We start from the raw sequence: 16,719 nt of genomic DNA, 5'->3' as shown, positions 1-16,719 counted from the left end.
TCCTATATTTAAGGTGCAGTGCATGCCACATGCATAGACCTGTATGCCATATAAAAATGTGCACGAAGCAACACATCTAACGTTCAGTAATGTGAGAAATGTTTTATGTATTTTCTCTGATGCGTCTCAAGCAGGAAATTCCGCGTGCTCTTCTCTTTTTTTCTTCTTCTTCTCCACTTGGCCGAAACTGACGAGCTGGCTGCTGTTTACTGAGCGCCTGAGGCGATGCCATGTCAATACGCATAGCTGTTAGGACCAGCCTTGGAGGCGTAGCTCTTCAGAGTATCAGCAAGTGCTGAACAAGGAACAGGCTCAGATTCATTGAAGGAGGTGGAGGGTAGCGCACACAAGTTTCTCTTCCCTGCAGAGGAGTCCAAGTTATCCTTCAGCGCCAAAACTGAGCGAAAACAAAGCTGTTCTTTTAAAAGACGAGACTTCAGCGAGGGAGGAGGAATAATTAAAACAGGTAAGCGGATTAAATGAGCTCATATGAAGCGAGTATACAGGTAGTTGACCGCTTTTAAACAACACGTAAAGCTCCAACGATGCTAGATGCGTGCGTAAATAGTGCTGCATAGATATGAAATAACTGGTTTAAAGACATTTAACGACTTTATTAACTCTTATTATGGATACCAAACGAGAATAAAATCATTTTCTGAATACTTATTGAAAAAAAGAAAGACCCTATAGAAATATGTCAACACAATTTTCGCGTTTGTATTTACTTCTCCATCTTCTCTGCGCGACTCTGCGCCGTTTATCTGCCTCCCAGTTCAAACAGGGAGTCGGGCTACTGTTTACCACGCTGACATCTGATAAGAGGAGTTTGTTTCCAGCCTGAGCTGATACAAATCAACAATGACAACAATGTGACATTGTATGTGTCTGTCGTCAGCAGGAGTCTGTGTTCTTTCATGGATTCCGTACTTTTTGTGCGTAATGACGCACAAAGCAAAACTCTTTTTTTTAACAAACACTTTTATCTGTGCGGAAACCTGTCTTGAAAAGAGTTTCTCCCACACTGAAGCATGTAAATAGACTGACAGGAGAAACTTCTGACCAGCAATGCTGCACCTGCACCATTCTACTGCCTGCATTAGCACATGAAAATAGCCTTCAATCGCTTTTATATTGTGTGTATTGAGTAACAAAAGGCGTTTTCGGCTAATTTGTAACTGGATGCTCGCGGGGGAGAAAGGGCAGAAACACACACACCCACACGCACACGCGCGCACACACACGTACACACAGAGAGAGAGAGAGGAGGGAGAGAGAGAGATGGGCTTCGTGTGCTGCCTCTGTTATCTGATGGTGTGGGTGTTAAAAGGTTAATTAGCTTGAAGCCTGTGGGGCTACCTGGCACCTCCAGGTAGTTTCCATATAATATGATGGATTTAGACAGAGATCCTTGTGAGGGATTATCTCTGCATAGAAAATCCCTCCACTGTTAGAGTGAAAAGCACTCTCCAGCGTTTAAAAATAACTGAAAGTAAAATAATTAGATGTCAGGATTCTGGTTTTTCTCCCAAAGTGCTTTATCAGAGGCAGCAGTCCAAGAACCAAAGCAGTGATGTGAAAAGTATCCAACAGTAAGACTCAGAGCAAAGATATTGTGTTAAATGTTACTTTGGTAAAAATGAAAGTCACTCATTCAAATAATACTTGAGTAAAAGTCTTAAAGTGTCTGATAATAAATGTACTAAAGTACTAAAGTTATCAAATAATGTAATGGAGTAAAGACAATAAAAAAAGTAAGTACCTCAAAATTGTACTTAAAGCAACACTATGTAGCTTTAAAGTAATTCTGGAGAAATCCCCAGATTGTAAAATACCAACGCTTTTTGGGAGCCAAAGACCCAATTTGGTATTTGATTTTATTGGTATTTGACGATCTGGGTATGAGGCTGGCGTACTCCGCCACTCACCCAATGTTTGGCTTGGATCGACTCCAGCACTCCGCATCCCTACAAAGGAGAAGTGGCTATGGATGGATGGATGGATGGAAAGAGACTGAACTATCTTTCTGCAGAAAGTTACATAGTGTTGCTTTCAGTATAGTACTTGAGTAGATGGTCTTAGGTACATTCTGTCACTATTATTAAGATCCCTTACTAGTAGAAGTTGCAATACCAAATGTAGAAATAGTGAATTATATGCAAAATCTCGATTCGTAATGAGTAAAAGCACAGAAGTATTTATCAGATATATAAATTCAAGGTAAAATTCCTCATTGGCTGCTGTTAGGAGTGAGTTATAAGTACAACATCTGTTTGTGTAGGTAGTTTTAGTTAACTGTTCATTTATAAAACTGATGTTTGAATGTCTGTTTTTGACTAATCCAGTTATTTAAATAGCCATAAATCTTATATTTGCATACAGTGCAGCTCAATCATTTGCAACATTTCCCATAATGCTCTAGTAAACCCCACCCACATGTAATATTATTACTTTTTAGATTATTTCCTTATTATCACTGGTGCACACAGCATGTAAACAGCATTTTAATGTTACAGCTGGTGTAGGAGGAGCTTATTTGAACTACTTTGCATACTAATGAGCATTTGTTTACAGTTTTATTTGTTACATACTGTACATGTTTCAGTTTCAAATTTTTTACAAGCTGATCGTATGTTTTGTATATTTAAAATATGAAGCTTTAACACAACTGTCAAATGAATGTTGTGTACTCAAACATACTGTATAGAGCTGCCCCAGTAGCTCAGTTGGTAGAGCGTTTGCCACATGTAGGCTGTGTTCTTGCCACAGTGGCCCAGGGTTCAAACCTGATCAGTGGCCCTTTAATGCATGTCATCCCCCCTCTCTCTCATCCTGTTTCCTGTCACTCTTCAGCTGTACTGTCAAGTAAAGGCTGAAAGAATGCTTACATTTTTTTTTTTAAATACAGTATTTGGAGCTGAAATGTGGTGGAGTAGAAGTATTACATAGTAAAAAAGTGGAAACACACAAGTAACCTGAGGACGGATAACAAAGACAGACCTACGACACACCAGACAGCTGCACATCCTAATACATTCCAGGTGTCCTTGTATATACTTATTTTCACTTTGGCCTCTTCTTTCATCCTCTGTGACTCTGTGCCAATTATCCCGTGTGCAGCACGACTCTCCCACACACACAGACAGACAGATGTCTGACGCGGTCACATTTCACTGCTTTCCGCCGTGCTGTGTCACCCAGTGGTCAGTGACCCTCTTTTTAACCTCGCTCGGACCATCTCGCAGGCGTCAAGCCTCCTGCTGATCCCTGCACACAATTCACTCTGTGGGCGTACGAGTCGGTTGGGGTTGGGGTGGGGGGCACGGTGGGGTTAAGCCGCTCGTGTTCTGGTTTTGATCTATTACCTTTCACCTCTGATCTCTCACGCAGCGGCGGGCTGCCAGTCAGGGGAGCTGAGAGAGACATCACAGGCCGGGTTATTGGCATGCAAAGCTGCTCTAGACTACCGCCTCTGTGATCTCACATATTGCTGCAGTCACCTTACTCAGAGCGCTAATGCGGCCCGTATTTGAAATTGTGAGCATGTGTTCGCCTGTTATAAGATTCAGATGTTGTAAAATGACGTATTCGCAGTCATGAGCAGCCTTTCTTTGATCATCGGGGTGGTGACAGCTCCTCTCTCACCCTCTCCTTCAGGAGCAGAAGAGAAACATGGGGATTTTTTATGTGAGAGAAAACATTCTTTAAAATGGCATCAGGTTTCCCACCCTGCCCAAATGCTTTATCTTGGAATGGCCGGAACGCTCCGGAAATACACCCTGTTTGGACTTCTCGATCCCATTTCCTTATGTCTAATCTGCGCTCTGTGCAACTGGAGCTAATGTAAACATTTATTGTACCGCCCCCCCCTGACTGCACATCAATCACAGAGAACCCCTTATGTTTGTGACATGGCAACAGAGAGCCTCTATTAACTCACGAAAGCAGTGTTTTAACAACTTAACCACATTAAGATTCTTCAGGATCCGGTGGCATACCGCAAGTGGCTTTATGTTTTATTAGCTCATGCAGTTTGGGTCCACACGGGTAAAATAAACCGTGCTTTATGTGACAGAAAATTGCTTCTTAAATATGATACCAGAAGGTGAAGCATTGGATCTTTAGCTGGTTAAATGTATGCTGCAAGGAATGATGATTTGATGTCTTGTTTTTCCAGGATCTGTCCCAGTCAGAGTTGGTGTGCGTCTTCTCCCAGAGCTGAAAAATGAGTCTGAGCCCCAGTGATCTGGACGACCTGCTGCAGTGGTTTGGAGACCCCAACATCTCCAAATCCTTCAGCAACATAACGAGCGTGGAATCGATGGTGTGTGACACGGCGTTCAACCGCAGCGCCCTGCTCTACTCCATGTGCGTCCTCTACACCTTCATCTTCATTGTCGGGTTGGCTGCCAACGCTCTGGTCCTCTGGGTGAACATCCGCGCTCAGAGAGACTCCACCCCTCGCCACGAGACGCACATGTACATCGCCCACCTGGCGGTGGCGGACCTGTGCGTGTGCCTCACCCTGCCCGTGTGGGTGAGCTCGCTGGCCCAGCACGGCCACTGGCCCTTCGGCGAGGTGGCATGCAAGCTCACGCACTTGCTCTTCTCCGTCAACCTCTTCGGCAGCATCTTCTTCCTGGCCTGCATGAGCGTGGACCGCTACCTCAGCGTGACGAGGCCCAGGGACAGCGAGGGAGGCGTGCGCAGGAAGTTGATCCGATGCGGAGCGTGCGTAGGGGTGTGGCTTCTTGCTCTGGTCGCCTCCCTTCCTGATACCTACTTCCTGCGTGCTGTGAAGTCGACACACGGGGACTTAATGCTGTGCAAACCGGTGTACCCAGGGGAGAACCACAGTGACTGGGTGGGGGGAATGCAGCTGAGCTTCATCCTGCTGGGCTTTGTTCTCCCCTTCCCCGTCATTGCAGTGTCCTACGCCCTGCTCGCCAGGGCTTTCAAGCGCTCCTCTTCCTCTTCATCATCATCCGCAGTGGAGCAGGAGCGTCACGTGAGCCGCAGGGTGATCCTGGCCTACATCGTGGTGTTTCTGGGCTGCTGGGGGCCCTACCACGCCGTCCTCCTCGCTGATTCCCTGGTTCAGCTTGGCCTGGTGCCTGAGACCTGCGGCCTGGAGAATTTCATCTTCGTGGCCTTACACCTCACCCAGTGTCTGTCCCTGCTCCACTGCTGTTTCAACCCCATCCTCTACAACTTCCTCAACAGAAACTACCGCTACGACCTCATGAAGGCCTTCATCTTTAAATACTCCACGAGGACGGGCTTGGCGCGCCTCATCGATGCTTCCAACATGTCCGAGACCGAGTACTCTGCTGTAGCTGTAGACAACCCACCACAGATCTGAAACATTCCTCGAACACTGTTCTAAACGGCTAATGTAAACTTATGTTTCAGCTGATTTGTTTTATCAGAATCTGTCCGCTCTCAGCCTCACGTTTGACATTAGAACACGCCGATCCAGCATCCTTTTTTACAGGAATCTACTTGAGTCATGTAGAGAAGCTTGAAGACAGGCTCAACTTTGATGGACTGATTTAAAAGCACTTAGAAAGCAGTTTTATTAGAAACTGATACTGAAATCTTATGAATATCGTCACTCATTTGTAAAGCCAAAACAGTGGCCGTAAATGTGTAAAATCATTGCCTGTACTGAGTGTGTAGGAGTGTATTGCGTGCGTGTGTGTTCGTGTGTGTGTGTGCGTGCGTGCATAATCTGCCGGGCATTGAATACTGATAGTATCATAGTTATATTGTTAATCTTTTTGTATCACGTTGTATTTATATACTGTACATTTGCCTCTTTTATATTGTAATTCAAAGTCTTCACACGCTGGTGTCTGCTCAGTGCTCCACTTCATGCAGCGCTGCCTCATCGTGTTCGTCGAGCCACTGACTGGCTCAGTGTAGTAGTCCTGCTGCCTCATTTTTAATCATAACCTCATGTCACATGAGCTGAACCCTTCAGACAAATAACTCAATTTTGAGTTCTTTCATGCAACTTGTATTTGTAAGTTTTCTAAAAATGAAAACGAAAAGAAAAGTGTGTGCTCTGTGTTTCATTGTTTTGGTAATAAACTTTTTTGCTCAGAGATGATCAGTATCAGATTGATACTCTCATGTCGAAAACTAAATATGATCAGTTCAGACTTGAAACTGCTAGCCCAACTCTGTCTGACGACAAAAAATATCCACCTACCAGCACCTCCAAAGCTCATTAATCAATATAAAATGTCTTGTTTAATTTGCGTGAAAACTGAAGGGTGTTTGACCATTTCTTGGCCGGGTGCAGTGACTTCCTCTCGTGTTTGAGTCTCTGTGCTAAGCTAAGCTACATGCTTTAAAGGTGCAATATGTAACAATACCTTTTGAATACTTGCAACAAACAAATGGAGGGCCGCTTATCACCCAAGTATCGGCTAGCTGCTGCAAACTGTAGCTGCCGTAAGCTAGGTAGCTCAGTTAGCCATGCAGCTAGCGATCCAGACTTGGAGCTCATAGTGGTATTACGAGACAGGACAGGCTGGGGCTAGCTGATTAGCATAATAAATACATAGATGACTTTAATGTAACGTCGAAACTCTTACTTCTCCAGATTCAGTTGATTGTTTTAGTTTTCTTACATATTGTCACATAACCTCCCACGTTCTGTTGCAGATTTTGATTTATGTTGCAAAATCCATTCAGTATCTCACAGTTGTCTCCCACCATCCCGCTTGCCATCTCTGCGCTAGCTTCAACTGGGCCTACTGAGCTTGAAGAGCAGATAGATGTAGCTCCTGTCTCTTCTGAAAAGTATTACATAATATACTGGACTCTCACCATATTTTGCATCAGTGCTCATAGTAGAAATGATGCACATGTCCATGTGGTAATAATCCTGCTGTGTCAGCACACAGGCCACAGATGGCTAAGACTTTTATTATGACCAAATAGCATGAGTGAATAGCTTTACTACTTTCATGGAGGCAGCAGCTGTGGTGTGCAACAACCAAGTGTTTATTAGGGACCAAATAACATAAGATATTGTAGCATCAGTTTAGAAAGAGAGAGAGGGAGAAGTGTGTGTGTGTGTGTGTGTGTGTGTGTGTGAGTGCGTGCTTGACACCAAGAGATGACGTTTTTCATGTCACACACATTGAGTTATACAGTTTACTCTCTGTCCGTTGTAGGAACAAACATATTCTTTTAATAGTCTGACATAGAGCACATTGTGTCATGTGAATGGTTACACATGTATGCTTTTACACTGAGATTTCATGTTGCGATTAGAAAAGACTGGAGACACGAACATGTGTCTACAAGAACAGAGGCATTCCTTTGGTATTGTAATGTGTAACATGTGTGCAATGTGTGTGTTTTGTTATATTAAATCCATAGAAAATGTTCTGCCTCAGTGATTTCTTTGGTTCTTGTCAAAATAATCTCACAGCTTAATATCCTCCATGCCTCGAGATGACTAAAATAATGTGTTTTATGGGAAGCTCTGGTGGAACGTGTTTCAGAAATGCTTTCGCTGCCCCCATTTGAGGCATTGAACTTATAAACACAGCAATCAAACTCATCCAGACATTGCGAAAACACTGCAACAACATCACTTTGGGTGGTTTATCACAGCTGTCGCGTGACTTGATGCACTGTATGGTGGACTAAGGCCTGACAGAGAATACACATTTATATACACAATCATTTTTACACCAACTGTCTTTAAGATAGCAAAGAAGAAAGATTTTACCATTGACTGTATAAGATATGGAAGGAGCTTCTGTGAAGTGAAGCCAACAGAAAAGCGCCTTAAACTGGCATCCTTCCTAAAGACCAGCAGGGGGTGACTCCACTGGTTTAAAAAAAAGTCTGATTGTATGTAAGCTTATGAGAAAATGACCCTACTTCTCACTTGATTTATTATCTCAGTAAAGTTTCCTCATGTCTCAATCACTTATTTCAAGTCTTCTTAAATACAACATGATGTTAATTTCTTCAATAATCATCCCATTAAAGCAGGCTATGCTTTAGGGTGTGGCTACCTTGTGATTGACAGGTAGCTACCACTGCATGTCCTTGGGTTCTCAGTCAAATCTAATCAGGATATCCTCCCCAGCTCCACCCTCTCATCTAAATATAGTCGCTTGTGGCTTCATAAAAACTAAGATGTTGACAGCCATAATGCCAAACTCAAGGCTTAAAAATGGTAGTACACAAACCCAATGGGAGTCGTCACAGTGGGTTTACACTTGGATGTTGCTCAAGCCAATTTAAAGACAGGGTGTGACTTTTTCTTTTAACCAGCAGGCTAGGATGAAAAGTAATTTTGTTCATTCACATCCAGTACAATCATTGGTGAGACATCTAATTTCTATACATGATTCATTTTTTCTAAATGCGTGACTACTTGATGAGTTTACAAATCAGCCTTTTCATCCATAATTAAAATAAAATAAAATAAATTTGCTCAGCTATCGTCAAAAAGTAGCATAACTAAGAAACATGACATACTGTACATCACCAAATTTTATTTTGAAAATGCTCACCATAGCTTATGAAAACAACAAAAACTAAAATGGCCGTCAGTAGAGAGCATACCTCAGCCTAGGCCCAAAAGTCCTCTTTAATTAAATGAAGCCTACATCAATCTCAAACACCCTGTATCACTCTAACTTTAAAGTGCCCATAACTGCTAAACCATAATCTCAGTTCACCAGATCAAGAATCCGCATCAGATTATACTCACTCGTAGATTCCAGCCACCTAAATATGCCTGATTTTTTCCATCAAGATCCATGCATTATACCCTGAGACCAACAAACGAACAGGGGTGAAAACAGATAACCATTTCTATTGGCAGGCCTGGTCCCTGGTAATACCTTTGTCTTTGCTGCCTGTTGCACCTCCAACTGTTCTCCTACAGAACTGGGGCAACAACTCATCAGTGTTTCGCTCCTTTAACCCCAGTACTTGACCTGCTCTGCTGAGGGAGGGACAACATCCTGCCACTGTTATCCTCATGACAACCCTCCAGTCTGCTCTTCTTGCAACCAGCTGCCGTTTGCGAGTACTTCAGCCTCTTCAGGCAAAACCCTGTCCTCCCATGGGATGTGTTTGGTGAGGAGGACCATCTCGGTGGCCAAGGACCACACATCTGTGTGGAGGGATGTGGTGATCTTCCTGCCAAGGATAACCATCGTTTTTGCCTGAGGAGAGTAGTGCTGATGCAGATCCTTCTACTGTTCCCTCCTTTCCTGGGGAAATTAATTAGATTTTCTTTTTTTTTTTTTTGACTCAGTCACTGTCGTTTGTCTGCTTAAAATAAAAAATAATTGTTAGCAATAAAAGTCCAGCTGCGATATTTTTCAGTTTACTTTGTTTGCATGCCTCTTCTTTCTAACATCTGAAAATAATTTTGGACTTGCACAGCCTTTCTTGATTTGGAGTATTTCACCTCTTGCCGATGGATTTCCATTATCTCAGCCTGCTTTTTCCGTTTTTGATCACGTCACCAGCTGTAGTGCCCTTGAGACAATACAGTCTTGCTGACGGGATGTAATGAAGGTTGGATTGGCAACAGGAGGGCAGTCCTGGTGCCAGAGTGTCATAGGTTAGCCTGAGGAGGAAGCTGTGAGGGGATTTCCAAAGGTCAAACCAACTGAGTGATCTGCTGATGATAACCCTCCCAGCTTCCTTCTTCCCTGTGCCACACCATGGCCTCACTCTCCTTTCTTGTGTGAATGATTTCCCCCTCGTCTGACCTGAACCCTGTCAATATCTTCCTGATGTTGCTGCCTGCTGATGGTTCACTCCAGGTCAGTGAATTTCCAACAACTTAGTCACTATACAAATGCAGTGTGTAAACAAGTCAGCTTTGTAGCTGGAATGCAGATTTCTTTGCTTTTGTGAAAGCCGGATTAACCTGGCAGTATGCCCTTGAGCAAAAGAATGGACTGTGAGCAACTGCTGAGCCCTGTGTACTGCCCAACGTATTATGGTTATAAGCTGATCAAATTTGAATTTAATAATATTTATACATGCATCATGTGAGCATAATATCAACTGAGATATTGAAGTTAATAAAAGTAGATTTGGAGACTGAAGCTCTCTAAAAGACTGGGACTAAAGGTGAGGTACAAAAACAGGAGTCTAAAGAGAGTGCTCCAGTGATTTAGGATGGCACTCCTACTCCCTTGTTTTTCACATTCCTCTTCCTCAGGAAAATGTGGTGCCTGCATTGCCCATAACGCAATCTGACCACCAAAAGTGAGGTCGGAGGTGTGTTATGCTAGTTGCCGCTAACGTAGCCTCGAACTTCTATCCGCAAGTAGAGCAGAGGAAAGGACTATGGAGGATCTGGTCAGAGGTCCCTTTTTAAAACCAGTCACTTGTTTTAAAATGGAGTTTTTTAATGGAGTGGTGCAGGAATGACACATTTTCAACTCCAACCCAGAAGTTAGCATCGCCCCTGGTTCCCTCGATAAAAAGCCAGTGGGATTTTTCAATTGGTTTTTGGATAACTGCACAAAATAAGCTCTGTGGTGGACACGATTTTATGATACTTTCACGTTTTTTTCAACAAGATAATCTTCACAAATGAACACCACTTTTATGATTTAGTAAGTAAAATGCTAATGTTAGGCTATGAAAGAACTACACAGCCATTTTTAAGACACAAAAGCTTCAAATATCACAAGTCAGGTATTTAATGGGCTATTTTATGGCTTAAAACAAAGTGTTTGGGAATCTAATCAAAAAACCCATTAAAAGCCCGAGAATACTTGATTTCTGGGGCCGATGCTGATCGATATTGGTTTAACAATAAACTACATTGTCTAAAATGACACTGGTGCACTGAAACAGTACACCTTACTGGAAATGTATTAAATTAAGAATCACCGCACCAATACTAATGTATCTCAGTCCTGCAGCACTCTTCTCACGCTTGGACAAATTTACTGCAGTTCTTTTTTTCCCCTCTGTCCTGTATGCACAAAACGATATCGATCTATCTGACTCAGGGTCCAATGGTAAGTTAGTGTATTTCCACAGATGCCACACACACACACACACACACACTCTCCCACCAACCCACCCACACATACACAGACTCATACACACACAAGAGATGGATGTTTAACATACTTAATATGCTATATATAATTCCAGACCTCGTGTTGTCCTGTATTTCAGACCGAGTCCTGTTATTCCAAAGCATCCCGCTCATACAGTAGATGTTAAGGCGCTGCAGTCACGTCTGAATACACTCGGGCTGAACAGATTGTAACACACACGTCTGTTCTTCCACCACGAAGCAGCCTGTGTTTTACTTGGCATGCACATACGCTGTGAAGTGTTTTGCTTCCTTTTACAGTTTGCCAGTTATGATTCTCCTCTGCTCCCATTATAAGTTGCTTATACAGGACGTGTCAAACACATTACTGAGCCAGTCTTCTATGCAAACCCAAACACTGTACTGTTTGTAAAAAAAAAAGTGTAAAACTGGAGTAAAGTCTGAAAGTTCTCCTCCTTCTAACACTTTACTTCTAAGACACAGTCTCACTGTGTGCAGGTCTCTGTTGTCACATGCAATAAATATGTCCTCTCCAAACCAAAGAGAAGATTTACAGCAAAAAGCTAAGTGGTCTAAAACTGGATAATGAAATCATCTGATGTCCAGCTCAGTCCTGGCTTTTCCTATAAATAGTTCATGTATGAGTTACAGCACATTCTTAATGGAGGTATCTGTTTAATTACAAGCATATGAAATGGACCAGAGATGAAGTCAATTAAGGGAGTGTTGCTTTGCATGATGGTAGTCTATACCTTATGCTGAGGAAAGATAAATTAATGATGAAACAGGCAGGAGGTGCAGTGTGGAGAGTTATTTAGAACAACTGGATATTTTTATGCTCTCTGCAGGAGGAGCACATTTTGAAAACATACCCTGCATGTGTAGCTGTAAATGCAACTTGCATTATTTCTGGCCCATTTCCAAGCATTGAGAATAAGTTCAATTCCCAATCAAGTCTGAGCTCGCTTCGCTCGGTCTGGCAGGAATTCCGCATGAGTACTTACAGCGAATAAAGACTCTTGAATTATTAATGAAGAAGAGCGCAGCAGCTGCTCGTGCTCACGGGGAGTTTTTGGTGTGAATATAAAGAAAGTCAAGAAAGAGGATAGGGTTAGTTTGACACTCCATGACTCCACTCCCGTCAGCAGAGGAGGACAAGTGCTATGGCCAGATGTTGGGCAGATGTTTAGTCAAAGGGGAAAGAAAAATTAGAGTTAAATGACCAACCTGAATTTGGATCAAACAACACCAATGGCACACGTCAATTTACAAAGTCACGGGTTATTTAACCTTCCGAGCGGAGGCCTGACAACATGAGGATGAGGGCGGGTTCTTTGTGAGCGCTGGAATACATCAACAGAAACTTGAGGTCTGACCAAAGCTGGAGTTTATTTTGCTGTGTTCAGGACTAATGATGATACTGTTAGGGTCTTTAAGAGCCAATGGCCCATGCACGATATATTTTCCATTGCAGACAAGGAGAAACAGAGCGAAAAGCCCAGCAGCTGAGGGACCAAAAGGGAGATTTTTAAGTGTCGGGTCAACCGAATTCCAAAAAACATATTTTTTCACTTGGTTTATTTGCTTAAGTTTTGAGATATCTGAGATTTCTGCCTCAACGACAACACAATGGAGTGGAATTTAAATAGATACAGTGGGTTCAGTGAATTATCCCGTTTCTGTTTCTGGAAAAATGTTGCTGTTGAATTTTTTAAGTGTCATCTTTCATTGCTGCTAGCACCATACTAATTAACATTTCATTTGTGACGTGGGTGTGGAGGCAGAAAAACCTCACAGACAGTTTTCTCAAAACCAGGGCAAATAAAGAAACCTCTTTGCAAGGCTGGGAGTGAGAGGGAAGTATGGGAGATATGATATTTTTCTTAGTTTGGTTTTATAACCCTTTGTTATTATTGGACAGAATTATTATGAGATTCACATTGAAGAGAGCACTATACAAATTATCAGAAGAAAAATCTCAAATGCAAATGAACTCATCCAGCAGAAATGTAACTTGAATTCGAGGGGAGCTACAGGGAGCTTGGCTGCATAAAGCCACTTGAGAAATGTAAGGGCTCAGTAAAAGTCTCAATAATCATAATTTTTCCTGTATAAATGTATCATTTTACTGTACATTTAGTTTCCTGAAATACATTACAGGACGATAGTAAAGCACTTGTCAGCATGCCTCATTATTTGAGGATAACAATTTCAATAAATTGTGTCCAAAAAACCTCAATGCTGTTTATTCCTGCTGTTGCCATGCACACATGGAGACTCCTGTTACGCATCGTACATTGTGTTAGTATCCAGTGTTTGTTGGCATTTTCTTGGCAGGGAGTGAAAACATTACAGTACCCTCCCTGCCTCCAACCTTCAAAAATATGTCTCCCCTGAAAGCATAGGTGGAATTTGAATAATGGCAACAGTATTACTCTCTTTTTAGCTCTGGTTCGGTCTCCACCAGCTCTTGAACAGAATATCTGGCTATTTAGCTGCCAAATGGTCCACTGGGTCCACAGCTATAGTCGCTAATTTTGTCTGTCTGCTGCTTGGTGCTGGACAGGAGGTGTACCATGGGTCTTTAGACATGTTTTTGCTGGAAAGCGAATTGATAAGAGCTGACTGAACCAAAACAGTGATATTCAGGAGAACAGTAGAGGGCTATAAAAGTAAAAGAATGAGCTGTCACTCCTTTATTTTTTCACAGGTAAAAGAAAATATTGGATAGTGCGGTTTTAATTGTAAATTTATTAGATAGTGTTTACAGTATATATACAATGATGTATATTGTCTCTAAAAAAGTACAACCATATTTGGCTTAAAACCATAAAAACTCTATGTTTCTTATACTCCCAGTCAGAATTCTTGGCTAAAAACATCCATCGGAGCCTCCTACTGTTATTTATGGTCCAAACAAAGATTAGACACAGAGTGCTCCAAAATAAGCTTCACATGTCCCATGAGTAATGGGTTGTGATGTTCTCTCCTGTTACCTACTACCCCATGCCCGATAATGCTCGGCCCCTCATAAACCATCCCACAGCTTATTGTTAGTGTGAAAGCTCTAATCTCTTCCAGATACACAAATGTAACTGTATAGCCAGGACACACATGGCTGTGAAGGCTGATATTTGGGAAGCTGATTTATACCACACTCCGTGCCCAAGCTTTGGATCCGGTGTTTAGACATCACCTAATTCATCCACCATCCCGTCGGCTTTAGCTCAGCCTTTATGTGCAGCTTTAAGTTCGCCGTGCACTCGATCAGCTCAGCGGCACGCTCGTGTCAGAGCCCATGATGAAACTTCAGAGACGTGTCAGAGAAGAGAAGGCAGCTGCTGTGCAGCTTACAGAGGCGCACAGATCCACACAAACCATTTGCCTGTGTTATTATACATAGAATCTGTCATACATTTCATAAGCACCCGTTTATGTGTTTGAAGTAAGAGGGAGGTTTATTATAACTTCATGTGAAATTGCCGCGTCACTTTTATTCAACTACTGTTTATTCAACTAATCTTTCTACTTATCTTAGCATGTTAAGTACCCCCGTGAACAAATAGTATACTTTATTGTATTAAAAATATATGTTAGGCATAGAAAATACACATATTACAGGTATACTTTTACTTTTTGGGCTTAAGTATAGCCTATTTAAAATATATTTTTAAAAAGAGTACTTCAGAATAGATGTCATTATGTTTAACTGTATTAAAAACAAATGTACTAATTGAACAATACTACAAGTGTGTTTTTGAGTGTACTTCTAGAAAGTGCACTTTGTTGTAAGTATATTACACTATAATAAAATACATTGCAAATACTAATTGTAGCAATTTAGCGTACTTATAGAAAGTATACTATTGTCATGTACTTTGTAATACATTGTCAGTATCTTTTAAACTGAATACTTTGTCAGTATACTTTAATTTAACTTCATTATAGGTATATTTTAGTGTATATATAAAATGTACAACATTGTCCTGCTGCTTCATGGCACAGAAACACACACAACCAAAGGATACAAATTTCAATTGATAGAATGGATTATAAAACATAACGTGACAACACAAAGAACTTATGCTATAGCCAAAGTGCTACAATATACTAAGCTCAGAAATACAGTAAGTACACAGTTTTTCACCTCGTCAAATCACTCCTCTCATCCAAGATGCATAATGAATGACTTAACTACAGCACTTAGAGGCTGCCTGCAGGTAATGATAGCTTATTCTGGCTCCGGAGGGAGAATGACAGAATGTGAAGGTGTCGACGCACTTTTATCTCAGCTGACAGTAAGTGTTGACAGTGACAGCTGAAATCACAAGTAGTGTTTATGTCTTTCTCTGAAGGGGCAAAAAAAAACAGCCAACTTTTGGCTCCACGTGATGTTTTGTCTGTGATGGCGTTTGTGCACCATCACAGACATCACAACGTCCTCCACTGGTTCCTGTCTGGGGTCAGACTCTGGCATTCCATTGAAAAAACACAGTTGTTTATTCAGACCAAAACAGGGCGTCCCACTCAAGTCTGCATGACATCACTGGACCAGAACCTTGTTTAATAAGCTTCATAAACTTCATAAAAAGACTGAGTTCCCTCAGTCTTTCTTCTTCGCAAGACACGCCACATTTATGAGATTCTCCCTAAAAAAATGTCTTTGTGAGACTAATTACAGCCCTGAAATGTTATTCTCTTTAGGGACTTTTCACGACTCTTCCTCATATTCACTGGCTTTGAAATGTATATAAAATGAAGGTCTAGGTCCTTTTTTCATAACAGTGAAGCATGAAATTCTACAACTAAGGTGAAAACATGGAAATCCCCAAACTAGACTCAGCAGACTTTGCTTTCACAAATGAATGCAGCGTACACAATAGCAATTCTGTTTTTTTCTGCATTCTGATATTCACGTTACAATCGCTGAGCGTTTCTTACCCGAGATGAAATGTACCAGTTGAACACCTGCCAATACCTCACTCATTCAACACAGAGTAAACTGTATGTTGCCAAGGATGTACCTCATCTTATTTCACTTTTGCCTGGGAATTATTAAATGTCATTAGAACGCCTGACTTCTTCAAAATCCTCCATGTAAAGCAATATCCCCGAGTCACTCTTCTCACAACAAAATCATTGGGGAAGCAATGAAAAACAGATTACATGGAATAATAATTGTAATTTGACTGTGTATGGGTGCACATTCTCAACACCTGCTGATGACATTACAGGGTCAGAGGTGAGCCTGCTCTGTTCTCGTATAATGCGTTGTGAAAGCCATGGAGAGCTTTTCAGTCCATACGATCCAGAATCAAACTCTATTCTCTCCTGCCAAAAGTCACCTAGAAATTATAGTACATTCATATGTGAATTTGGTCTCTTAAGTTTAGTGAGGAGCCATAATTATTCCCTGGTGTTGGTTTTTCCATTGTAGGAAATGTTACATTTATGTTAGTCAATCCTGACGTTAGGAAAAAACACACACTAAACTAAGCACAGCCTCCAAGATGGACGAAGGTGAGTTTGACGACTGGGGATAGTATGGAGGTGATTTACACAGGTTCTGACCAGGACTACGTCTTTGTAGCTGGAATATTTTCACAGCTTACTCTTTGAATCCAGGATTTAATCCGACCAAACCA

At 41.8% G+C, this 16,719-nt stretch overlaps 1 protein-coding gene across 1 annotated transcript; it reads left to right on the top strand.

The window, feature by feature from the left end:
- Positions 1–298: 298 nt before the first annotated feature.
- On the top strand, positions 299–7,401 carry LOC311262615 (atypical chemokine receptor 3-like). Its single transcript, XM_084362154.1, has 2 exons — positions 299–466; positions 4,178–7,401. Exon 2 carries the CDS (start codon positions 4,226–4,228, stop codon positions 5,360–5,362), a length of 1,137 nt encoding a protein of 378 aa, XP_084218280.1. The 5' UTR covers positions 299–466; positions 4,178–4,225; the 3' UTR covers positions 5,363–7,401.
- Positions 7,402–16,719: the final 9,318 nt, after the last annotated feature.

Source organism: Pagrus pagrus, assembly GCF_965226575.1.
Source record: "Pagrus pagrus genome assembly, chromosome: 9".
NCBI classification, from domain to species: domain Eukaryota; kingdom Metazoa; phylum Chordata; class Actinopteri; order Spariformes; family Sparidae; genus Pagrus; species Pagrus pagrus.
The sequence above is the reverse complement of the archived record's forward strand: the minus strand, read 5'-3'. Positions and strand labels throughout refer to the sequence as shown.